Source organism: Trachurus japonicus, chromosome 14, assembly GCF_045865225.1.
Source record: "Trachurus japonicus isolate A0001 chromosome 14, Traja_1.0".
Taxonomy (NCBI): domain Eukaryota; kingdom Metazoa; phylum Chordata; class Actinopteri; order Carangiformes; family Carangidae; genus Trachurus; species Trachurus japonicus.
The window spans coordinates 24,861,656-24,889,099 of NC_140920.1; the positions used below are offsets into that span (position 1 = coordinate 24,861,656).

The following is a 27,444-nucleotide window of genomic DNA, read 5'->3' on the forward strand; positions in this document are numbered from 1 at the left end:
TACTCACACACTAACTGTGCAAAGCAATAACACACACACACTCGCAGGTAGACAAATGTTAAAGCTCATATAAACTGCTGCACTGTGATGCTAACTCCTGACCAAGCGATTAACAGGGATCAGAGAGACGTTGAGAGGTGGGAGAGGGTTAAAGCTGCTTATAGCTGCTGCGTCTCGCTGAGCGAACGAGCTCAGGGACGATAAAAGACGGAGCTCAGAGGAACGCTGAGGGACGGGGACGTCAGCAGCGTCGTCATCCTTTCAGCCTGCACAAACACTCATGCTGTGTCTCAGTCCGTGTAGCCGTCTTCTTCCATACTCACACCCGCTGGTTGGAGTGCAGTGAGGCGTTAACATGCAGTGCAGTGTACTGCACAAACCTGCATGGTGAACTCAGAAGGTCAAAGAGTTGAGTGTGAAGTGCTGGACACTTATCACCCTCAACGACTGCCATCTTGGCTATACTGTATGTGGTGGAAGAAGACAAACCAAGGATGTGGCGGCTGAGGAAAAAAAAAAGGTTGTTGTTGTGGCGACTGTGGCCTAATTTCCATGTTGGAGACAATGCTATCCTGTTAAATTAATGGACTGTGCCAGTGAGTATACTGTATGTACACGGTGTACTACATGTGAGTGCATTGATGCAGTGGTTCTTAAAGTGAAACCAAAGGAGTCCTTGTGGGGGTTAGTGAAGAGAGGAATAACTTATTTTTGCCGTAATTCCATGCATAAGTGCAATCATAACAGAATGTATGAATATTTTGGTCATAGGTTTCAAAAGCTTTTGTAATAACACATCTAAAAGCAGAAAATTGTGCGGGTTCATTGGTCCTTGATGTAAAAAAGTTTGGGAACCACTGCACTAATAGAAGTATGCAAATGGGGACACAGCATCAGAAAACATGCTGCAGTGTTCACCTATATCTGCTGGTCCAACAGCTCATTAAAAACTGTAGCATTGATGTTTGTGAAGCTGGATTGTAGCTTTGACGAGCACAGAACCAGCTCTGTTCTCTGTCTGACACCGTGTTGCAGGCAGAATGATGAACATTTTATTTTTAAGTCTGCTTAAGATTCACATACTGTCGGCACTTCCAGACAGGGGTGAAATGTTCCAGGTGTCACTGGTGTCGCTGAGACAATTTTCACAGACTAATATGTCTAAACTGTTACCCGTGAGGCAGGTGAACAACTTACTTACCGTAGATTGATGATAAGCTTAATGTGAAGAGCCAAACAGGTCTCATTTGGATTCAAATGCAACAGTGTCCTTTGTTCTTCTACTAGTCAGTATTCAGAAATGGACACATTTATTTAAGAACAAGACATGATGTACGCATTTCACAAAGCAGCACATTAAAAGTGAAATTGGGGGTTGCAGCTTTGTATTTTGTCTCATCTTAATGTCACCTCAGTCTCTTCCCTTAAGTTGCAGTTTAGGTCGCTGATGCATCAAGCCCACCTACGTAAAAGGCAACTAGACAAAGACAGACTGACACATTGGCTCAATCTGACACCAGCCTACTGTCTTAAGTTTCCGTACACACTGCGAGGACTTCAAGCAGCCAGCCAACCTTATTCAAAGCCATTGTGATTCTCATTAAAGAGTCCTGTGATACGTAACAAATACAAATTGAGAATATGTGTGTGTGTGTGGGTATAAAAGCTGCTTTGAGCCGAGCAGTTTTGCTTTGTACTTAAGTTGTCAGCTTGTGCATAGAAAATAGGAGACAGAGGTGAGGAAAAAAATCACCACTGGAAGCGTGTATTCCCTCGACTGAGCAGCCAGTTAGACTTCGAAACCAGTTCAGTGTGCTCAGTTGGTCAAATGTGCACTTAAAAGCGCCAGCAGAGCCGCGCACACTGTGAAAACTACAGGGTCGTTGGCCAGACACTACCAGCACACTAACTGTCAGCTCGGTCTATTAGAGCCCTGGAAAACAAATCAAACTGATATCAACAGACCCACATTCATTGATGTCTGCAGGGTTAATTAATTTAGAACCAAGAGAGGATGTGGTAATTGAAAAGCTATGATAGTGATGGTATTTTATCAATGATATGATCTAACTTCAGTCATCACCATTATTTCTGCTCCGTTTTCTCTTCGTGGGTTTTGTCATATACAGTTCAGTGCAATTTATTTTTATTGCCCTGCGACGTGTGCTTGTTTTGAGACCTGTGTTGTGCCCTCTCAGTGGTAATCGAGTGAAAATAGCATGTTGGTTCTAAAGCAACGTTGAAGCAAAGGAAACTGTTTTCTGTACATTGTTTTCCCTGTATGTGGTGGTAAATAAATAATTACGTCTACGCAGCTCTCCTCACCGTTATCTCATAGTGTTTTCACATTCTTAAAAAGAAAAAAACAACTCCAAAATGACTCAAGGCCAAACAAAATTACTTTGGCTTAGAAGATAAATCTGCTTATACTGAACGTAGGAAATGTTGCAATTGGTTTTTGGTTTTAGCTGTGAGGAGGCGATAGTGATGTATACATAAGGCTCTGCAGTGAGGAAAATGACAATACTGGGTATGCAATCAACCATCACACAAGAAAGTGTGAGAGGTTTTCCTGGCTTCCATTGAATTTTAAAGTTTTTTTTTTTCCCTCTGCACTCTTTCTTTTAGAGCTAGTTATAGAGAGAGAGTTATAGAGAGAGAATCCAATATTAACAGTAGTGTGAAGTAATGAAAGTTTAAATGAATGCTACAGCAAGGCAGCAAACCTGCTATGTTTGTAAGGCTGCACTCAGGCACAGTGGTGCTTGGAGCTAAATGCTATTTTTGCTTTTTTCTTTTAGATTCACCTCTTGATTAAAATGTCTAAGAATCATTGGGGGCATGCCCTCATTTTAAATGACGTCGAGAGTATACTTAAAACTGAATAAATACATAAAAATAACCAGAAGACATACAACTTACTTTTGAGAGTGAAAGAATATTAGCATGCTAACATGGTCACAATAGCTGAATCCCAATTCAGGCCATATCTGAAGGCTGGTTGCATCACTGTTGCGACAAGACTCCATTTTGGAGGCTCCTTAAGCTGCTTTAGAAGGAGCTCTCGATGGAGCCTCCATGGATTAATTCATCGAATGCTGGTAAAGAAAGAAGCTACTTTTGACTGTAAGTAGGCTTTTGTGTTTCAGCTCAGATCAACAGTAACGGTAGTGACTGCTAAAAGCGGGGGCATTAATGGGGAACTATGCAATTCTGGTCACTTTTCTGCTGTTTTGCTAACCCTCCTCCTGGCCATGTGCATTTGTTTTCAACAAAGCCGTTGAGAAAGCAATCGATGGAGCGCTGGATAACGTTATTTATCATAAACATGTTATGATGTGTATATTTGTACAGCCTTACACACAGCGCCACAACGTAAACATATACTTTACTTTCCATCATAAACAAAAGATTGTGGTTTATAGGGTGTGTTTGTGTTGCAGTGCCACCGAGACGAGAGCTTGGACGGCGCTGATCTTGCAAGGTTTCACCTCTGAATTGATATACAGCCAATGAAAATACTATTTTGTTTTGCTAATATGATGTTTAGCAAAACAAAATATGCTTATATGCTAATCCATCCAATAGATGTACACTTATTGAGACACTGTGAGAGTGTAAGGAACTACGGTTGTCACCCATCCTTTTGAAAATACAATACTGCTTTCTGTATTTATTTAGAATTTATAGCCTATATTTATTTTTTCACATTAAAGGTTGCGCATACCTACTCTCAAACTGAAGTGGAAGACCATCCCTGCTGACATGATTAAAAACACAGGGTAGATGAGACAGAAAGACAAACACTCACCAATAAAGGACGTCTCTCCAAGGTAGCCTCTGCGTCTAAGCGTCACCTCCAGAAACTTGTCCTCCTCGTCCACCACGTAGTACTCTTTCTCCAGAGAGATCCAGGCCCAGTCCAGACGGAACTGCTGTCCCTTTAGCTTGTTACCACCTGGACAAAATATGAGAACATAAAGGCAATGTGTTATTAAGATTAGCCTTTATCTATCTTAACTATCTGCAGCTTAAATAACTCAGGCGTGAAGGTGTAAACAGACGGTTTATTAGATCTCTATGGAAATACTACTGTGGTGGGTCTGTGCCCATTTATTTCCCTGATTTAACGACCAAATACTGTGTTTGGTTTTCAGTAAAAAAAAAAACACACAAAAAAGCTGGAAACGAAACTATGAGGGGAAATTCTGTGACCCAAGGGAGCAATTACTGTAAAACTGTAATGAAGAAAAAGTGTTTTAATTATTTCCAATGTGCAGTCCAAATGTTCACATCACATCTGCTGGAGAATATTTACAGATTCATAAAAAAAAGGAAACAACCCAATATCGAACCTCTCTATACGTACGGTCAATCTTTCCCTGAGTTCTATAATTAAATTCACATCCTCCTTTGTTCAACTGCATTTTCTTTTCTTCTTTCTCTTCTTGCTTAGAAAATAGCACATCATCTTGAGGATCTGAGTATGCCAGCCAATCAGTGCTATAAAAGAAGGGGTTTCCAATGTGAACTGTTGTGTTAGCGCTAGGCTAATAGTGCTCGATGGCTGTCGCTTCAAGAAGCGGATAGAAAGCATCCTGCTTGTAAGGATGCTTTGTGTCTAATTTACCCACCTACTGCTGGGGTACAGGAGAGAGTTGTGCAACGAATGGAAATAATGAGAAAACACTTTATAACTAGAGTAAAAGAAGTGGAAGGGAGATTTTTTTTTAAAAAACATGCTTTTGTGTAGTGAAAAATGCTTCATTACGAATGCTTTTTCCAGTGAATGCTAAACTTCATGTCTGAGAGTGTGTGTATTTTCCTGGCAGACAGAAACGCAGGGGTGAAGGACTGTTTGTGCAAATGTCACATGTTGGCCGTCAGAAAGAGAATGTCATTGAATTTCATTGAGGATGATTTCAAAGCTATTTGTTCTTTCAAGTCATTTCTGCCTGTTAAAGGCTGAAGCAGTGTGGCAGTTAAAAGTACCAGCAGTGTGGCACTTGATCTCCGTCACATGATCTTAGGGTGATCATAAATGGGTAGTTTTGTTGTTCAAATTTTCCTTGTGTAAAAGGGGGATGCTATTATGTGACTCATCCTGCATCCTCACACTCTGAGAACAGATAAACAGAATAAACATTCTCTCCCTGAAATACATCCTGATCAATAAATATATCATAGTATCATAAAGAGCGTAAATGACACCCTCCACCTCCACAGTATACAGGTCCAGCTCTCAAGCTATAAAACATGATATTCAGACAAGGTGCAAAAACACAGGGGTGAAAAGTTCAGCACTTTCGAGCTTAGCACACATAGCAACAAACATGGCGAAGGTGAGGAGATGGCTAATACAATCAGAGCTCAAGTATCCTCCAAAAAGTCTGTAGGCCAAGTTCAGCACTCACTTAGCAGTTGCAAATATAAAACAGTGCGCGCTCACAAACGCCCACGCAAACACACACAGCTCTTCCTTTTCAACTTCCCTGCAACCTTGACTTTCAGCCCAGCTCCCTGAAAGTAAATGCAGCATAAGCTCCCTGAAGTCTTACAGTGTGTGCGTGAGTGTGTGTGTGTTTGTGTGTTTGTGTGTACCGGCCTGACTGTGTGACCTCCCACTGGAGGTGAGGAGCTGTGCAACAGACAATGGGGATCTGAATCGGTGGGCTTCAGACCGCCTCATTCCTCCAGCCTTTGCAGGAAGGATAAAAGACTTCTCATGTGTGCTGACCGTATAAAAAAAAGCTGCTTTGAAATCATCCTCAATAGAGCTAAATTCACTTAACACCTTCTTTCAAAGGCTTTTCAAACAAAAAGCCTTTTTTTTTTTCTTCCAATTGGGGATCACAGTTTTCTGTACAACAAATTTTGAGGATTTTGCAGAGAAAAATCTTTGATGGTACAGTTTTGATGATGGCTTGTGATCTTGGATCCACCGTATGGAATAATCACAGACTGTCCAGTCGGATGGAACTACTTCATAGGACGTGGATTTATCACAGCTGCTGCTTTTCAACGTTTCCTCCAGAAGTTCAAGATATGTGAAGGGTTGTGTTAGATGTGATCTGCAAACCCATCGTGCTCTGTCTGTTATGGTGTGAGACAGTGCAGACTCAGCTCCTGACTCAGACGATGCAGCTCTGGTCAAAATGTCAAAAACATTCTACAGTAACTGAGAGTGACAAGCTTTAGCTAAACATTAAAATATTCATATTAAGTTTATATTTGAAGTTTGACAGATTTTGGTTCCATTTTAATGTAATTTAAAATGTAAACATTGGCAGATTTAGGGCTTATAGGAACATTTAGTGTGAAAGTGAAGCAAATATTTTGTTTGCATAATACTGCTGACCCAAGTAGATGTAAAAGCTTGGAGTGACACTTTAATATCAACCAATGCTGCCTTGATAAAGCCTTATTGTTTCTTTCATTTTATTGTTTTGGTTTTATGGTGCACTGTTTCAATCTTACAGCATGGCTCAGTCTTAACGCCATCATTTGCTGCTTTGCCCACTCATAATTATACCTGCACTAGCACCAAGCAGAGCACAAGAAAGCTAAATGACTAAATGTCTGGTCAACAAAGACGGACCAACCTCAAAATCAGAGCTGTGAGGAAAGTAATTTTTAATCACCTTCTGCCCAGAGGCACGACTCTAAATCAAAGCATATGTTACTGCTCGTCTGCTGGGTGTATCGGCTGTTTACTCTGCTGCTTTTCAGCTTCTTTGGCCACAGGAAGTGTCACTTCTGTTTTAAATAAAATGCCTTTTTATCAGTGCAACCTTTCATCCCACATATCTTTCCTCTCTAACCTGCTCTGTCTAGAGATTTGGAGGCCCTCAAAATAAACCCGTCATAAATATGCAACCATTCAAAAGCACATCAAAACAACTATTACTGACCCTCAGCAAGACCTGCTGTGTTTCTGAACATGCAGCTAAGTATCAGCCTAGAGATTCTCACACTTTGGGCTTAGGGAGAGGATCAACTCTTTCAAGTCATGAAACTTAAGGCGATGTAACGTCGAGAGATGTTAATGTTACAGTCAAAGTAGAGTTGAAAGTAATTTTTCTGAGTTTCTTAAAGCAGATTCTGTTCCCAAGTTCTTCTGATTCTGACTTGAGTCAAAAGTCGTGTGAGTTGAGTACACAGAACTGTCACATATGTTCTCTCCTAAGAGCTAAACTAAACTAACTAAAAAATCTGTAAAAAAGAAACATTTTAAACAAATGTGTGCACTAGCTGCTGAAACTGCCTGTTATTTTCTATATAAAGATTACTACAGTCAAGCAGCCAACGCAGGCTTTTCTCACCACCATAACCACTGTGATTACACCAACCAACCACAATCACAACCATGTTATAGTCTGCTAAATGTCAGCGAAGCCCCTTTCCCGCTAACATTGGGCTTTTGACGGCAAGTCATAATTCACACCACTGATGTAAAAATTGTCCTGCTTTTTTGCTGTACAGACTTTCAGAGCACAGACACTGTCACCTGTCCAGCATGAGGCTGTAAAAGCAGAAATGCCGCAGCTACACAGAGCAAAGGGATGAAAGAGTGAGCGCAGCTTCAGAATAGGTTTTTAAAAACAATCACCAATCAAAGCGTCTCACACAGAGGCCCCTGTCACTTTTACAGGAGCCCCAACAGGGATGAGATGTGACAGATCCGTTTTTAGTAGTTTGCATGGTGCAGCTCAGTCTCCCCTACGTCTGTGTGTGTGTGTGTGTGTGTGTGTGTGTGTGTGTGTGCGTGCGTGTGTGTGTGTGTGTGTGTGTGTGTGTGTGTGTGTGTGCGTGTGCATGTGTGTGTGTGTGTGTGTGTGTGTGTGTGTGTGCGTGTGTGTGTGCACTGGAAGTGAATAGGACATCAAATTGAACTGGCAGTGGAAAAGGGGTCAATCAGATTATATTAGAGGGCTTACCCCTGTTAAAAAAAAACCCACTTACACACACTTGTTTTAGTAGAAAAAGGGTATGTGATGTGTTGAGTCGACTCAACACAAACCTGTTTTATTTGATCACAAAGCCATTTAATTAAGTCATTCAAGGGACAGTAGAGGGTAACACTTTACAATAAGGGTTCCTTAATTAACGTTAGTTAGCACATTATTAAGCATTAATTAATATATTAACAATCATTATTATGTATTACTTAGGATTAGGAAACACATTAATGTAGCCTATTAGTAAGCCGTTAATTAATGTTTACTACTCAAAGTTAGTTAATAAATTTAAAAGTTGAATAATGTAATTAGTTATCATTATGTATGCATTACTCTGCATGAATTAACACATTAGTTTATATATTAATGCTTAATAATGTACTAACTAATGTTAATTAAGGGACCCTTATTGTAAAGTGTTACCCAGTAGAGAAATCAGACTGAAATCACACACATACTACAAATATGGATAGAGAACAGATAGAATATAAAGTTTTCAGATCAGATTCCCTGAAAATGCTTTTTTAAATCATATTCCAACACAGACCCAAGTTAGTCCAATAAACATAATCCACACTAACATGTAGCACAGTGGGTATGTTTTGAGGATGTGTGGCTATTAATAAAACTGCTGTGTTGGATTGCTGCATGTTAAAGGTCCCATTGTATGAAGTGAGACTTCCATGTCTTTTTTGATCATATAGCCGGTCTAGGTCCTATATGAACACTGTCAAAGTATCACAGTGCTAAGCCCACAGAGGAATCCATATTCAATAACGGTGCCTTCAAATGAGCCGTCGGGACTTCTATAAGTTTGTGATGACAATAAAGTAACTGCACTCAGACAGCACACCTGGACCCACCACTCAGACTTAGAGCTGCTGCCCTCAGGCAGACGTTTCAGGACAATCAAAGCACGGACAAACAGACTGAAAAATAGCTTCTACACAAGAGCTATGCCTGCACTGAATACTGTGCAAATAAGAGCAGCAGCATGGGAATGTGAATCAATGTGTGTGTGCTTATGTTTTTTTACGGTTTTAGAGCTGTTTTATTTACTGTGGATATATTATCCTATCGAATTTTATTTTATTTCATTATTATAAAGCAGATGTAGCTAAATTCATTGTACTATTTGAATACTTTAAAATGTGTTTACCTGAAATCCACTTTTCATTTTTATTAGATCACTTAGACAACAGTCAGCCAGTCAGAAGAGAGGCCCAGAGCTTCCTCTCTTCCTACTGTTATCAACCTGCTGTTACTAGATCTCCAGAGACAAGCCAGAGAGGGAGATGTAAAAACAACATTGAGGCGGTTTTTGGTACTTACAGCTACAAATATATCTTCTTATATTATCAACACTTCAAATAAAAGTGTAAAATACGGGACCTTTGAAAACGACACATAAACTGACAGAGATTTTTAAGATCCAGAGCTATAATTAGACTTTGAGTTTCACTCTTTAAAAAACATCAGGGCTGTCTCGTCTTCAGTTTCAGCTGCTTGTGTGTATGTGTGTGTGTGTGTGTGTGTGTGTGTGTGTGTGTGTGTGTACACTTATGTCTGAGATTTCACCCCCAAAATCAAAGGACTTTTTTCACAGCAAGGCAAAGCCGTCTACATCTGCTGCTGGCAGTGTGGCCCTTCCCTCGCTGTTATATCTCCATCTACCTTGTGTACTCCTTTGTATACGAGTCCAGAACTCCCGGTGCAATTGGCACCGAAGCGGCTACGTACAACCAACAAACCCGAAGATCTTTTCTCTCAGCGTGGCCCACCTTTGAGAAGCATTGGACCGGCTCGTAATCGCTAAATCTGCTATCTATTCACTCTGACAAGATGTTATTTCTTCACATAGCACGTGAAGCACCTCGACTCCACAGTCTCTGCTAAAATAAACTGGTAGTAATATTTCAGCAGTAATAGGAGCCCACACAGCAGCATCCATCTGACACTAGTGGCACTTTACATACATTTTGACGGCTTACAAAACACAAACATCTCACTCCCTCAGGAGGTTTCAGTACCTTTTAGTTCATCCTGACAGATGTGCAGTCGTCACTGTGCTGATGCTGCTGAGCTTGGCAATTGTGCAACTAGTGGCAGAGAGGAGACTGTGATGGGTTCTGCACTCAGCTATTTCTTTAGTCCAGAAGGTTGGCGTGTGTGTGTGTGTGTGTGTGTGTGTATGTGGCCATGGACCTATCAGACGGAAAGCAGGTCATTTTGCAGGTCTTTTCTAATCTAGTGTCCATGTGTGTCTGAGTATGTGTACTGAATGTGTGTGTGCATCCCCACTACATTTACACAGTGCCCAAGGCCAGTGATAGTGATAGTGGTAGAGGTAGATAGTCTCTCGAGGTAGTACTGGGATATCAGTATGGCGGACCAAGGAGAGGCCTTACGTATTTAAAATGCTGCTCAACTCGAGGTCAAAATGACATTAATGTGCATGCGGTTCCTTTGTTGTTAATTCACCAGGATCAAATACGTTTGGACCGTCTCGTCTGCACTGACATTTTCACATGTGAGCAGGTAATTATTTCCACTCGTCAGTACGTTTGATCAGCCGCTTCACATGACTTCACAGCCACAGCCGGGACGCCAAGGACAAATGTGCCACTGCCGTTTATATCACAAAGACTTATAGATAGACTGTATATCTGTTTGTGTGTGTGTGTGTGTGTGTGTGTGCCAGTTGGTAACAAAGAAACACGAGTGCACATACAATTAACCACCCCCACCTCCCAAGCCCGCTAACCACGCACCAGCCCTAAAGAGATAAAAGTTGCATGCGACAGAATAATGCATTGTTTCCTTCCTACAGTACGTTCAATAGCCGTCAGGCATGAAACACCTGAAGCATCCTCACACATGCAACCATAAGAACCTGACATGTAGGGCAGAGATTTCTCCCTCCTTTGAAGTTCTTGTGATACACTTAATAACCTTGAGGTTTTTCACTGATGTCTACAAAAACAGCCATATATGACCCCGGGCGTAGCTTTTGGGGTAGGAAAAGGGCTCGGGGACAAAGAAATGGTGGCTTCCTTAAGGTGTACTGTACGTTTGTGTGTGTGTCTGCACTTGTAGCTGCAGCTGGGCATGTGTGTGCGCCTACATCTGTGAGGTTTTGAGTGTCAGATGAATAATAACACCTTAAAGCGTTCGTCTTCCCGCAGGATTTTTTGTGTGTGTGTGTGTGTGTGTGTGTGTGTGTGTGCGTGTGAGGCAGAACTCCAGCACACCGATCACTCCTGCTTCAGCACAAGTCTCCCCATGCCGCTAATATAATATTTAACAGAGGGATGGGTTACTGAAATCCCTGGTTTATTCTTGCCACTTTTCCTTTTTTTTTCCTATGCTCTCATTTCCCTCCATTGTCTCCAACTCTTCAGATGATCCTGTTTACGTCAGTGGCTTGCCATACTTTTAGATGTATGGTTTTTATTATTTTATAATAAAGCAGAGCTGAGAACAGCTCCCCAGTGCTGTGTGCTTTCATACTGCAATGTGAACAGAAAAGTGCAAATGCAGTCGCACTTTTTATACTGTAATGCTTATACGATTGACAGTAAATATAAATTAAAGGTCCATTAGAATTTATTAAAAATGAAATAGCCGAGTTCATGACACATGTGAAGGCAGTAAAACAGAGAATATGAGCTGGAATTGTCACTTTCCACCACTTTCATTTTGCACAGAGAAAATCATGAGGAGGAAGGATAGGGTGGAAATTGGATGAAAGAACTAACTTGTAAGATTTTTTAAAAATGTAAATTGTAACATTTCAGTGGCAAAAATCAACGCTGCAAAGAGTCATCTTTTTGTTTATTCTTCAGATCAGAGTGTGTTTGGTCATGTTTGTGTGGTGGATCAGTTGTCAAGCTTAGAGAAACACAGAATCACAGATGATTAGCATGATGAAAAAAAAATCCCTTCACATCTTTCAACAAGTCTCATGCTCTCATCTCGACGCTCTAATGAGATGCAGATCATCACCGGCGACATTCACAAACTGCAGAATGTGCCGTAATCCAACAACAGAGACATCCATCAGCACCAACGCTGACAGACAAACACAACAGGGAGAGACAGCAGGACACAACAGTGAGGCTGTGACAAGTAAAACCAATTTCTGATGCCTCAGACACTCGGCACAATAAACCGCAACATACTTTGAGATTAAACTCAACAAGACGGGGAGGGCAGCGTGTTAAGGCTGTACCTCGAGAGGAAAACAGGACACTGATCGGCAGCGAGAAAGACAAAAATAACACCAAAGAAATAAAATATATAATGAACACGAGATGCTGAGTGGAGTAAGAGAATGGAAAATGAATAAAACACAGCCAGAAAGATCTGAGACTGACAATGTGAGGAGGGAGAGGTGAAGGGGATGAAGATGGAAGAGTCGGGCCCTGGGAGAAGTGAATGACAGTAAATTCCTGAATGTAGACGGATAAAGAGAATCCTCTCTTAAAGCAAGTGTCTGTCTGTGTGTGTGTGTGTGTGTGTGTGTGTCAGCCTGTGACACATGCTGATGCATTGCTTTGCAATTCTGCTCTGATCAGCTGGACAGGTTACCACCAAAAGAAAGGATTAACCTGCTCCATTTGTGGCTGCAGTGACAGCCAGCTTACACCTGTGTGTCTGTTTGTTTGTTTCTTTATTTGCTTTCACGTATAAACTCACTCAGCTCCCAGAGAGAAGAAGGTTAGATATGTTAGAAGAGGATTAGGAAAAGGGAAAAGTCAGATGGGATAGTATAGAGAGCTACAAATTCCACATTTGGAGAAGGTTGTGGGGGATGGAGGTGTAAATGAGACACAGGAATGTGATACAGGAGAGTAGTGTTTGATTCCCATGTGAATCCAAGTACTGTAGGAGTCTCTTTTATCCAAGTTCACATGCATTGTTATTCACCATGTGACCATGACAACAAAGATCGTCTGATGTTGAGGATGTACTTAACCATAATCATGATCTTTTCCCACACTTTTGCGCCTAAATTCAACCAAGCCAGGACCATCATTACTGTAACCATGACAAAATAAATTCTGTCGATATTGTTGTAACGATGACAACCAAGGCCCAGTATGCCTTGAGACGCTATTTTAGCAGACACTTATGAATCGTTTTGGAAGGTTGAAAGAATTTCAGGCTGAAGGTTGTGTCTGAAAACTCCAGAACTTTGGAAACAAATTAAAGGTCTAATAGTGTGAGACTTCCATGTCTTTTTATTATAAGCAGGTGTAGGAGCTAGGTACACACAATTCGTATTATACTATCAAACATCAGGATTTCTGAAACTTTGTGATGTCACACTGAAACATTCCCCATACACCTGCACCCACTGTCAGGATTTCTCTCAGGATTTACCTAAAATCTGCTATATTCTTTATTGGCTCAGATGCAGAAATCCCAGACTGTATTATCATTCTTATAATTAATATCATTTACATTTGTGTCCGTGGATAACTTCACATTTCTATGCCAGATTCTGACTCATTCTATTATTGAGCTGAAGAGTTTAAAAGTTATTAGAGAGGCAGTTTAAAAGAAAAGGGCACCCCAGGGAGGTCATTTCATCTGAAGTGTTGTCACTACTGTTATGGAAAAAAAGCTTTTTGAAGAGAGGGGGAAAAAGTCACAGGGCAGCACAGATTCATACTCAATCACACATCATGCACAAATACATTGATGCTAAAGAACTTGCACTCTTGCAGTGCAGTCTGTGGTGATAATTAGTCTTCTAGCACTAACAAGGGAAAAGCTGCACTCATTATGTTGTTTTATTCAAGAGAAATTTGTGACAGAGTGAATGTATTACGTGCAGTGAAACGCAGACGTGGGGATGTGGAAACTGCAGGGGATCTTTTATGGGGATATATTGTAACTCCAGATAAAGCAGCGGTATGTCGGGGCTGCTTATGGGCAGGGAGCGGTGAGGACGGGATGAAAGGAATCTGTTGTAACAATCAATCCCATTTGCAGTAAGACGAGTAACATGGTAAAAAAAGAGAGAGAGTGCATTTACACGCAGGTATATCCCTCAGAAACAATCTGTCGGCGTAAGAACACTAGAAATATTTTTTTGTATTGTAGCTAAAAGAAAACAAAAAACTAATCACAATTTTATTTATGAGCAGCGGGGTTAATACCACTGAAGATAAAATTGCTCCAAATCAAAAAAACAAAACACGCTTGCCCTCAGTGGTATCTAGTTATGCATAGAGTTATACAGTCACTACCCACAGCGGGAGTGAATGAAATCAACAGCAACATCTCTTTCCAGACACAATGCACCAGTCACTCCAATAATCCACCAATAATCCTAACATCTCCCTGTCAACAGATGCTATTGTTTCATCAGATCAAAGCAATCAACGGCGAGGTCTGTGTCTGCAACACTGCTCACAGACACATATTAAAATCCATTCAGATGCACTGTGTTGCATCAGAAACATCGTAAAACCTGCACAAATAAACACCAACTGTCTGCATGGCTACATACCGCTAGGGTTGGAAAAAAAAAAAAAAAAACATTTAATGAGTGTTTCTGTAATTTGGGTGAAGTGACCTTTTACTTAGAATGGACCCATTTGTTTAATTAGCCAATTCACTGAAAATAATTAGCAGCTACTGTATTGTGGTAATGATTGATGAAATTCTAGTCCCAGCTTCTCGGATATTAAGGTTTTCATCTTTTTTTGTGTGTTTTCTTTGTTTACAGTAAACACAACAGCTTGACTGCTCGGACAAAATAACAATAAAAAAAGACATCTCGACTCGTTAACAGACCGAAGGATTTAACGGTCAGTCGGGAAAATAATTTGCAGGACACTCGACAATGAAAATGGCACTGTCGTGTTTTGTGTTCATCTCTCTTTGCTGTCATTTGTGTTGCCGTATCTTCAACGTGCTAAAATATCTGACAGCCACAGAGAAGCCTGGGAAACAAGAAGCGTTCTGGCCCATTACAGCCAACCACAGGGATCGCAGCTGGTCTTAACCTGTGACAGAAGGTGCTTCCTGCCACTCTTCCTCTGTGGATGAGCCTGTAATAGAGCCATGTAATTACCAGTGGTAATTACCAGTGGTTGCCTGGGAGCTCTGCCCGGCTTAGATGCCCTGGGCTCTCATTACTCACAATGCTGCCTGAGCTCTTAAATATCAAACACCTCTTTGTGCTGGAGGCCTGACCGCCCCTTAGCCTTGGGCTACCCCTCTGCACTCTGCTGTGCATGCATGTGTGCCACTGCTTGCGTGAGTCGTGTACATGAGTGCACATGTATGTGGGTTACTGTTTTAATACATATACTTACGTGTGTATGTATATAAATATAGGTGTACATGCTTACATGTACATTCATGTGTTACAAGAAAACCTTCCTGCTATAAACTTGCTTGTAAACATGGAGGAGTTGATTTGGAAGGGGGGGTGAGAAGGATGAGAGGAAGGATGCTTCAGATGTTCTGGTACCAGCTATTGTGACTCACTGCGCTGCTGCCCTTTAAAAGTATGTTACCGGCTTTTTAATATATATTTTCAGCTTTCCTTTACAATTTCTATATCCGGACTGGAGCCAACACCAACTCTCCAAAAGAGGAAGAAGCCACAGTAGATCAGTAAAGTTATGGATTGATAATGTAAACTCATGAACTTGAAGTACAGAGATTACTGTTAAAAGCCTCAGGCCTATTAACTTAAACCAGACTATTGCTGAGAACAGAGAAAAGAATAAAAGTCCTAATAACTTTAGAGGGGCATTAACAATCAGTTAGTCATTTTTTCCTTTCATGGACACAAAGACACAGTTATTCTGTTAAACATTTGCATTTCCTTGTAAGTCCTCCTTGTAGGGCTAAAGTACAGTATGAAAAACTAAAATAGCTTGAAAAATGCACCTATGACCATTGGCATGCTTTTATATGTGAAGTGGGCAATACACAGTTCTCCTCTTATGAGATGGTAATTTGCAAAGCACTTGTCACTAACTTGCCAGTGATGAAGTTGTAGAGTAGTTTTAAAACTCAAGGGCAAAATCTAACAACATATGACTTCTACTGTATATCCTAAAAAATAATAATCAAAATAACCTTGAAAACAAACCGATGACCTTGACGTTTTAATTTGACTCTCAATTTAACAGCCTAGTCTGCCAGTGAGTGTCTGAGAAGCATTGTGTTATTCCGACAAGTTCCTGAACGTGAATACGAGGATTTCTCTGCCAAGTCTTATTCAAATACCCCAGCGATGGGAGACTTACTGCGCTCTTCATCAGTTGTTCAGTGCGTGCTCTGTCTTTAACACAGAACCATCATGTTTGATCATATGCGAGGAAAATGAACAGACTGAGAGAAATCAGAAAAACTGCTGCGACTGGTTCCAAATACTGTCAGTACTCACTTACACACATACGCACCTCTAACGCCTTTACAGTACATTTTAAAAGAGGATCGAACAAATGGCAGAAACGTGTTAAGTAGGCGACAGCACAGTCTGGAATGTCGCTGCAAATTTGCACATAAAGCGGAAGGCTGTAGCGTGGTTATGCAAATTTGAATCATGTGAATTTCAGTCACCAGACAAAAGGTGAACACAAGTCAATTATTAAAAATAATAAAAAAGAAAAGAAAAGTTGAATCTCCATACACCTGTTATCTGACAACTTTAACAAGCATTGACTAGGAGTATGTGTTATATAGAGTACAGTATACTGTATGACACAAAGTGCATGTCTTCTTATGGTTCCTGGAATTTATTTTTTTCAGATGAAATCTAGATATTTTTATTACTTAAAAGTTATTTCTGTGTGTTCCATGTTAATTAATAACCTTTAAATAATTGCTTTACAAACCTTACCTTTCTATAAATAATGTACAATAACTAAAGTAAGACCAGCATTTTGTTTTTGTATTTCCCTGGCATCTCTGACATTGAGTTTCACTTTAATGTTTCTGCTCCGCCTTTTGTCTTCTTGCTCACTAATACAAACACTTTTTAATTTGACTTGAACTGCAGTTTTAGCAAAGGCTTTGAAATGTTACTGCTTCATTAATGATCATTTCCATTCGGTGGTACAATATTCGTTTTTCTTTTCCTGACTCTGCTGATCTCTGAGCTTCATCAATCACTGAAAATTTCCTATACGAGCCTCCTAGTCACTGATTGCTTAATTAGCTGCTGCCTTTAGTAAAAAGAAGCTAATTTATGCACACTGTGAGCACTCTTATAGAAGGAAATGTACAAAATTTTAAGTGGCATGTGCATAATTTAAGCTGAAGATGACAGTTATTATATGCATCTCAAATAGAGAGGAAGACAAATATGATTCTGTTTTTTACATAAAGAAAGCATGTTGTTATTTATTTTCTAAATTCAAACTGAGTTGTCTTGACCTTCAATTGCTGGTATTTCCAATACAGGGTCCAAATGCCTTTCTCCATGCTGACAGAAAAAAACCCTATTAAATCAGAACAGTATACAGTAATGCTGCCTGACATATCCTGCAGTCATATTCACAAATTACACATGCAGTCTCATCAAATCACTGAACTGTGAAAATGGCGGGTGTTAATCTCCGCAACCACAGAAAGAGTTTTCAATCTTTAATGAAAGTGAAAGCCTCATCAGCTCCTCCAGTGAGTTAATACGATGTAGCATCATTTGTATTGTACAGGTAGAGACACACGGCCTCCGCTGACCTCCGCACACTCTTCAAATCCTCAATCAAACTAAGTCAGCACGAATGCACCTGAAGCTTGAAAGAGGAGGAGGAGGAGGAGGAGGAGGAGGAGGAGGAGGAGGAGGAGGAGGAGGAGGAGGGGGATGCTTCTGTTTAGCGCAATGAATATGAATGAAAACAACAGAAGTATCAAAAAACAAACTTCACTGAACTGTTTTGTGAAATCTGCAGGGGAACTGTTTGCAAAATTAAACACACTATGAGCTGGAGTATGATGCTTGACAGTTGACTCGCAGGTGCATCACAATTGTGAGTTGTGAGCCGCTGAATGAGTAATGAGGGATTCTCTGAACCCTGACAACTGCTGCAGAGGAGAGCCACTAATTCACCTGGAGAGATGAGAACCCAAACCAAGTGGTGACAGGTTTGATCCTCACCAGCGCCTTTGCATCCATCAATAATCTGAAGAATATTCTGCAACAAAAATCCTATTGCATTTATTTTTGGCTGATATTGCTATTGTGATTTCATTCGGCATGATCATTTAAATTTTTAATTTGCATTGTAATAAACAGTAAAGCCTTATTCTGACCATAGAGACCCAGGTTCTCTCTCTCTCTCTCATTCTCACAGTCAGAATAAATGCAAAAAAAAAAAAAAAAACTTTAAAAAGAAAAGAAAAGTGATGGACCCCACTGGGATGCACTTGTTATTCAACGCTTTTAAGCTTTTAACTTCAACAGGCACATGTGGGCCAACACGACTCAGCCAGTTCATCACTTTTTATTGTCCCCTGGAAACACTTTTACACATTTGTGTATTTTCTTAAATTGCAACACCTTGAGCTCCGATAGCCGTTGTGTGAATTGCCATTGAGGAAACACACTGGATATCTGTTCATTCATCGTACACTTGCATTGGATAAAGATGATGATGCAAAAACCTGAATGTAAACACAAAGAAGGCAAAAAGGTGAAATCTTACCGTTATCTTCAACAGAGAAATGGAAGAGGTCAGATGTGGCATTTTCTTCATTCCTCAGCACATAGCAGACCTTCAGGTCCTCAATATCAGCTGGAACAGAAAACTTTTGTTTAGTTTACTTCATTTTTTGTATTCTTTTTTTCCCAAAAAACATGGATGTGTCAAAAAATCAGAGTTGGACAAGGCACAAAAAAGTCATTTGTGCAACTGTGATAAAAAACCCTGTCACCTAAAAACTAATAGAAAGAGAACCATCAGAAGGATCTCACAGAGGTGACAAGCAAACAACAAATATTTTGATATAGCCTAATTCATGACAGAGTGCAAATGAGGGCTGGCACACTTTGCATTTTAAACCAAAGCATTTCACTGTTGTGTCAATGAGAGATGATGCACGATTAAAATTCTAACAACCACGTGGCTCAGGCTTAAAGTAAGGTGGTGGCTAAATTATAAATCGCACATCGAAGCGATTTGCCCTTGCGAAGGTTAAAAAAATATATTTACTTATTTATTTATGAAATAATTTGCATTTTAAGATAAAAAAAAATCTTCATGTGAAGTTTCACGCTGGTAGCAGAAATAGCCTCAAACACACTTTGAAGTTGTATTATGGGTTTATGGCTTGTTCAAACGCTCTCCGTCAAATAATCGTTCAAAGATGGAAGCTGTCCTGCTCCAGCTCCGTATCAGCTACAGTAACAGCAGGTTTCAAGTATCACACTGATTCAGTTCCTTATCAGCACTCAGCATGAACAATTTTCTACCAGAGAAAGCACTCTGAAAGTCATGCATCTGTAATCCAGGACGATAAGGCCACCACCTCCAATCTGAGACAGCTCCAGCTAAAAACCTAAAGAAAACGTTCAAATCCTGAACCTGTCAGCTGTCTGGGTCAACGGTGCTGAAAACCAGGTGACGGTGGATGTTTTAATGACAGACAGAGGGGAAGAATGTTAAAAACAGGATTGCGACGGAGGAGACTGCACTTCCACAGCTGTTTTTTTTTTTCTGCTTAACTTCTTTGAATTACAGGGCTCTGTCTGCATTTTTTTCCACCATTCTCCAGAAACGTCTATTACAGTGCAGAAAAAAAAAAAGAAAGAAATCATCGAGACTGTGAAAGGGCTTGGCCCCTGCGAACTACCTCCTTCAATAATAGATGTCAGAGGAAGGAGGTTCATAAAAGTATAAACCCCTGACTACTGACTGGGACACAGCTCAAACCTCTTAGGTGGCTTCCTGTCATTGCTGCCTCGTCTACTGACAGAGGAAAAACATATCAACGCTTTACAATTACAGCCAGGTAAACAGCAGCGACGGGCGGCGTCCTGTGTTCATCTGTTCACATTAGCCACTATTGATCTGCTTGTGTACGGGGGGCAAGAGGAAGAGGATCTTGTCGGTGTCGTGATGCAGCCTTGAACTTGAGGACCTTGCAAATGAAAAGTCGACACTGTGAACCGGGGGCAACGCTGTTCATCAAATATTTAAAGAGAATGCCTCATGGGATGTGCCCTGGAAATAGGATGAGTAAATAAAGAGCGAGGGATTGTCTCTTTCACCTGACTGACTCCTCTGACGAGCCCGTTTGCTCTCGCTTGCTCACTCTCTCACGCCCCTCCTCCCCCCCTGCCTTCCTTCCTTCATTCTTTATTTCTCTCATGCCACCTACACCCTCCTCCCCATTTCCTCCTGCCTCCTTTGCACACTCTTCCACTTTACCAGCTCTCTCTGGCCCCTCTCCTGCCCCCTTTGCCTCTCTTTCCTCGTTGCACTCTTGTCTCGCCGCGCAGTGCTTTGCCAGAAGGGTCTGTCTCGTGCAGACTTAAAAAGCTCTTTTGTCCCCTCCGTGTTCCCAGCCGCCCATCTGCGCTTGCGGCAGGCTGCGGCGCGAGCAGGTGAATTTTCTTACTTGTTTGTATAATTGCCTCAGTGTGAAATGAAAAGCCGCATTGATTGTGTCATTTTAAAGCCCAATCACCGGCATTGTTGTCTTGAGTCTGTGCTCAATACCAATAAAAAGAAATGTACGCTTGCAGAAACTACTTAGAAATTCATAGTTCAAGAGGGATATTGAGATGTTTTTGGTTTTCTGTGCATTTCCTTTAAGATCCACAAATTCTAACAAACAAACTCTTTTCAAATTTGGGCGAAGGCATCCGGATGTGCTGCAGCTCAAATGCCAACCTTTCACTAAAAGGTCTGCGCTGACCTTTTCACATCATCCTCTGCTTCTGTCCTGCTTCATCTAACAAACCACTGTAGAGAACATCAGATGTGAACATCTCCCCAGAGATGCAGAAGTCATAAATTATTCATCTCTAACCATCTACAAGACATTTGCGTGAAACAGCAGCCCCTAACTTTGGTCTGCTAATTATGATTTGATGAGCAGGGCACATCTAAATCAGGCCCCACAAATTAACCATTGAGAATCCCCGAGCCGGCGCCCGTCACTCATGGGAATAATTATTACCCCATAAATTAAACTCTTTGGTGGTTGGTGAGAAAAATTCATCAAAAACATGCAGGTTTGCAGGGATTTTTAACTTTAACATTTCCTATGAGGTTAACACATTACACCGTAGTGGATCAAAATGATTTGATTAGAAAAAAAAACGATCAAAGCCACTTCCATTTAAATGATGATTTAAAAGATTTGACAAGTTTCAACAGAAAAAAAAAAATATATAAAAAAAAAAAATATATATATATATATATTACATTCTAGGATATCATTTTATGTAATTTATCTTGTGTTGTTAGTTTTTTTTTTAATTAAAATGACTCATGGGATTTGATTTGACACGTAGCTGGAACATTTCTGCTAATCACAGTCTATTATAAAGATGATAAAAGTTCTGAGCTTACCTTGACTGAACGTATCAATGGAGTTGTTCCCGTGTCCCAGGTTGATGATGTAACCGTGTTTGGGCTGCGTGGTGATGTGGAACAGCAGGGAGGCCGGGGTGCTGTCCCTGTCCTCGGCCTTCAGCACGTTGGGGGTGATGGGGAAGCCCAGGTGACCCGTGGGCAGGATCTTCAAAGTGGGGGCACCTTTATTCACCAGGATCTGAGGGACGCCGTTGTCTAGGGCCACAATAGTGATCTTCATGGTCTGAGGGTGCCGGGTCTCGAAAACGGTGTCGGGGAAAACAAAGAAGTCTGTGTGTGTGCCGTCGGTGACGGTGAAGGAGAAGGAGTCCTCTGATGATTCTGTGCCGTCGTGCTTGTAGCTGATGAGGTTTTCATTGAGGTCTTGTTTTGTGAAGCTGGTGACGGGTGTGGAGTGGTTGTAGAGGAGTTTACCGTGAACAGGCAGCTGAGTGATGGTGAATCTCAGCAGTTTCTCTACCGTGTCCTGATCTTCAGCCGTGAGCTCAAATGGTGTGATGAGCTTGGTCTGTCCTTCTGTAACGAGTAGACTATTTACAGTCACTACAGGTTTCTTATTGTCGACATCCACGATGGAGATTCTGAATGTTCTGAATATGGGGTTGTAGCCGTCGGTGACCTCAAACTCAAAACTGTCCATTTTCAACTCGTCATCAGACGTGTGGATGTAGTAAACTTTACTGCCGGCCAGCTGCAGCTGAGTGAAGGACACAATGGGCATCCCGGGAGTGTCTGTGCACTCCAGGTGGCCCCTAACAGGGGCCCTTGTGATGGTAAAGACCAGGTTCTCATCAGGGCTGTTGAGGTCAGTGGTGCTGAGAAGATCTGTAGTCAAAGTCACCCTGCCACCTTCTCTCAGTGACACGCCTTTACTGACAACATCCGGGAAGACCATGTCGATGCTGCCCACGGTGATGTAGAAGTAACGATCAATCAGCGGGTTCATCCCATCCGTGACATCGAATTTAACCAAGTCTCGGATTCCCTCCTGCCCATTGTGTGTGTAAACTAGCAGCCCTGCATCGAGTTCAGCTTGTGTGAAATTCATTCCTACCGTGATATTCTCCAGAGAGCCGGAGGGAGTTCTCCTCTGCAGGAGACCCTGACCGGGCCCAAACCGGATGATGTATGTGAGCGTACTGTCGTCTGAATCTAAATCTGTTGCTTTTAGCACTTTGTTGTTGATCTCTTTGGTCTCGCCGATTTCCACTTCCAGACCGTCGTTGATGAGCATCCTGGGAGTCTCGTCATCCACAGAGACGATCATGACCACGGCTGTTTTCTGCACAGAGTACTTCCCGTCCGTCAGAATGACATCAAAGCTGTCCTCTGTTGTCTCTGAGTCATCATGCTCATAAATAATACTTGATGCTTCTCTGATCTGCTCTAAAGTGAAATTAGTCACCGGAACTGAGCCTGTGGGTAGCTGGTTCAAAATGGCACCGTGTTTTGGAGGCTTGGAGATGATGAACATCAGCTCCTCAGGTGGGATATCAGCATCGGCCCCATTCAGTATTGGAGTGTCTATGACAATGTTCATCCCCTCCATCACTACTATTTCCCTCAAATAAATCTCTGGCTTTTCATCATTTGCCGGGATGATGACGATGGGGAAGAAATGGTTCTCTGAGAAATTGATTCCATCGGAGCACCTGAATGTGAACCTGTCCTCCACCGGCTCTACTCCTTTGTGAATGCTTTGCACATAGTAGACGTTCCCCTCCCTGATGTCTCGGAGGGTGAAAGCGCTAATGGCCGTTCCTGACCTGGACTTCTCCGAGCCTGGAGCTGGTGATATGTTTTCCACATAGCCGGCCGTGGGCTGCACAATGATCGTGCAAAGGATATCATCTGTTGGAGTGTCATTATCATCAGCATCCAAGTGCTGAGGGCCAATGGCATATTTCTCCCCTTCAATGACGCTGAACTGAACACCAACTCCGACCTCGGGGGCCTGGCTGTCAACGGGAAGGATAGTGACGCGAACGTGGACCCCGTTGACCTTGTTGCCGCCTACCGTCCACTCATCGGACATGTCTGTTAGAGTCAAATTGAAGCCGTCCTGCTGAGAGCTCAGACCTATCTCACCACCGGTGTGTGCGTACACCACCACACCGTTAATAATATCAGCCTGTGTGAACCTGGTAGCAGGCACTCCTTTAACCAATATTTCACCCATAACTGGGGGGTCCTCCACAATAAAGGTCAGCTGGAGGTCATCTGTGTCATCATCGTGGCCTTGGATGACATTAGTGGTGATTTCCGTGGCTCCGTTTTCCAGCACGTCCATGAGAGATCCGATTGTTCCCTCAGGCAGGCTGACAGTTGGAGTTTCATCATCGATAGGCTTTACATTAACTTTCACCGTCACGGTCACAACATGGATCCCATCGCTCACATCCAGCTGAAACTCATCACTCACCGTCTCCTCCCCGTTGTGAGTATATGATATCTTCCCCTCTGAGATATCCTCCAGTCTGAAAACCCCCTTTTTCTCTAGGTCAGTGAATGCAACCTGGATCTGTCCATGTTTAGGGAGCTGGCTCAGAGTGAAGGTAATCTGTTTACTCTCCGTGTCGAGGTCCACGGCGTCTAGCTCAGCGATGGTGATGATGTGCATGCCGCGTTCAAGCACGGTAAAGCCGGTGTTTGTAATCTGAGGGGGTTTATTGTTGACGGGCTGCAGGTAAATAGTGAAAGCTCCTTCTACGCTATTCCCCGCTGAGTCCTCCACCGTGTAACGAAACTGCACCACGTGGGCTGTGATTCCCAGCTCGATGTCCGGGGGGGCGTAGGAGATTTTATGATGGTTAATCTGAGCTTGTGTGAACTCTGTGACCTCGGTGTCAGAGCTGTCAGTCAGAACCAGGGAACCAAACAAAGCCGGGTTATTTTCATCCGTATCCGTCGGCGGCTGGATGACGGTGTATTTGAGGTCGCGGTCCTCTGAGTCTAGATCAGTGTAACGCAGAACTTCTTTGTTGAACTGAGTGAGCTTGTACTCCTGAACCGTCATCTGCAGGGTGGTGCCGGGGAACAGCTCGGGGGGGACGTCGTCGATGGGCAGAACCCGGATTATGAATGCGTTCTCCCCGGACTCGTTAGGGGGGTCGTTGTCATCTTGAACCGTGAACACAAACTGATCCATGACTGTATCAGTGTTGTGAGGGCCTGTGTGCTTGTAGAAGAGCTTCCCGTCCGTGATATCTTTCTGAAGCCACTCCGTCACCTCCTTCTCATACACTTCATCCTCAGCGTTGAACTTCCAGGAGGAGGGGTCCTCGGGGGCGTCCGACTGCCTCAACAGCACTGTGCCGATTGTAGAAAGGGGGGGAACAATAGTGAATTTAATAGTGGAGTCCTCAGAGTCAATATCAGCGGCACTGAGCATGAGGGGGGATATGGGCATCATCTGGTTTTTGAAAAGCACCAGACCGGTGTTGGCGTTTATAATCGGTGGCTCGTCGTCAGTGGGAACGATCGTGATCGGAAATAGGAATTCCACTTCGTTCTTCCCGTCGCTCATCTTGAAGACGATGTTGTCGCTGTAGGTGTCGCTGCCGTCGTGCTGGTACACCACGACCCCTGTGGTGAGGTCGTCGGGCGTGAAGAATTTCCTCTGAGAGCCCAGCACCATGAGGTCGCCGTGGCGCAGCCCGTCCACCACCGAGATGGTGACCATGTCCAGGTTGTCTTCGTCGCTGATCTCCAGGTTGTGCGTGGTGAACAGAGGCCTGGACTGGCCCTCGTACAGCAGCTGACCCGTGTTGCGTGTCACAACGGGGGCCAGGGAGTTCATCGGCTTGACGACGATCATGAAAGCGAAGGGGTCTGAGACGGCCCCGTCCGTGTCCACCACCTCGAACTCCAGCTGGAAAATCCTCTCAGTGTCTGAGTCCAGGGAGGGGGGCTTGTAGGCTATTTTCAGATCCCGCAGGTCTCTCTGGTAGAAGGATGTGATGGGGAGGTTTCTGTCATCAGTGCTGACTATGTAGCCCTCCTCATAGGACAGGGGAGAGGTGATGTTGAAAATAAGCTCATCTGGGTCTGACTCTGCATCCTCTGCGGCGATCATATCAGGGGTGAGGGCTGTCATGACAAACTGGCTGACCTCCATCATCATCATGGACACAAAGCTGGGCTTGGGGCGAGTGTTTTCCTCTCCCTCTTTAATGCGAATCATGAGATGGAAATACTCCTGTTTCACCAGGTTTCCCTCTTTATCATGCAGCTCCACCACCATGGGAACATAATCTCTGTTGGGGGACTTGTGGTCGAACGTGTGCTCGTAGCGGATGTCAGCTTGTGTGAATTCGTCACAGTCCATCATTTGGGAAAGTTTACCCCCATCTACAAGTGTACCGTATCTGGGCAGCGGGCTGCCGCTCGACAGGGACGCCACCTCGCATTTGTGCGAGTCTCTATCATAGGTAAACTCTAAAATCTTCTTATCAATGGGATTACTGAGCCCCTTCAGACTGTCAACAGTGAGGGGCATGTTTTTGGTGAGTAACTCTAGCTGCGTAAAAACTACTTCCACCTCCATCATGAAGGGGATAATGACGGTTTCGGTTTGAGCGTCATACCTGAGCTGCAGCCTCACTCTGTCTTTAGCCGGACTCCTGGAGCCGTAGTGGGAGTACGTCACGTCGTTGGGGCCGAAATCACAGGGAAACTTTTTGGGCGAGAGATGCCCCGGTCTCTGCGAGAGCGGGTCGTTATCCAGGACGGTGATGCTGCATCGATCCCCCGGCTGAGTCTGAATCACCAAATCGTTGATGGGATCGATGAAGACAGATCTCCCGAAAGGCACACGTACTCCGTTGTTGGCCACCAAGATCGCGTCTTCTGACAGTTCAGATCTGAGCGCGTAAAATAATCCAGAGCTGTCGGGCTGCGCGGAGACAAAACCTGTTACTGAGAAACACAGGAGAAGTCTGCAGAACAACATCTTGGCGGCGGGTGTGATCCAAAGCATCCGATAAAACAGTCGCTCTGCCTCTGCCGTGGTGATGCTGAGAGATCCCCTTCTGCTCTGTCACTCGGTGAAGGTAGAAAAAAGAAAAAAAAGAAGAAAGTGTTGGGAGTCAGCTGCTGTCTACACGGAGACTCCCGTGCATCTGTCCACCCGGACCCTCCACATACTCAGTGAGAATAGCGCGCAGGAGTTTTTAACTTCAGACACTTGAGAGGCTGCGTAAAGGCGCTGCCGCCCACCTCTGCGCGCATTGGAGGGTTTTTTTTTAGGGCTCGGTGCCTCAGCCTGGTCGGTAATAGGCGGAGCGGCTGACACTCACGGGGAGGGCGGGGCTTAGAGGATGAGCTGAATTACATGGATGTGATTCACATGGTTCAATTACTGAGGCTGCGCGAGAAGCTGTTGATGAGAAACACAGAAGTCTGAAGAAAAACTGATCTGAGAACAGTCCAGTCCAGTAAAGATGATGATTTCTGTTGCACTACATTTCCAGAATATAATGAGGGCATTCAAAGATAATACCCCCTGAAGAAAAACAGCTGATTGACACACACTGATGTCAATACCTCACATGCCAGAAAGAAAGAGAAATGATCAATAGTCCTTTCACTTAGTTGAAATGTGATAATTCAGATTACATGCCATATCTATATTGAGTATAGTCAGTTATCTCCAGAAAATAAAGCACCTGTGTTTTCTGTTAGACTGAAGGCACAAGAGTTCATTTGAATATGCCCACAAACTACAGACATTTTTGAGCAGTGTAAGAATAATCTGTAGATTTAGCTTTAAAAATAAGGTGTTCTACAGTTAAAGAACGGGCTAAAGGTAGAGATCAGTTATCCAAAGCATGGCCACTGGGCATGAGATGTGATAATAAGATAAACTTTTACAAGCCATTTTGGCATTATCCCCCTACAGTCAGTAACAA

The 27,444-nt window shown here is 42.8% G+C and overlaps 1 protein-coding gene across 1 annotated transcript in view; it reads right to left on the reverse strand.

Moving 5' to 3' along the window:
* The window catches only part of frem2a (FRAS1 related extracellular matrix 2a), a 62,720-nt gene extending 36,024 nt beyond the window's left edge, over positions 1 to 26,696 (reverse strand). Inside the window, exons 1-3 of the mRNA XM_085798517.1 lie at positions 21,512 to 26,696; positions 18,638 to 18,727; positions 3,812 to 3,958 (exon numbers count right to left, since the gene is read on the reverse strand). Coding sequence (XP_085654643.1) covers positions 3,812 to 3,958; positions 18,638 to 18,727; positions 21,512 to 26,513 — 5,239 coding nt within the window. The 5' untranslated portion in view covers positions 26,514 to 26,696. The remainder of the gene's footprint in view (positions 1 to 3,811; positions 3,959 to 18,637; positions 18,728 to 21,511) is intronic.
* Between the last annotated feature and the right edge of the window lie 748 nt (positions 26,697 to 27,444).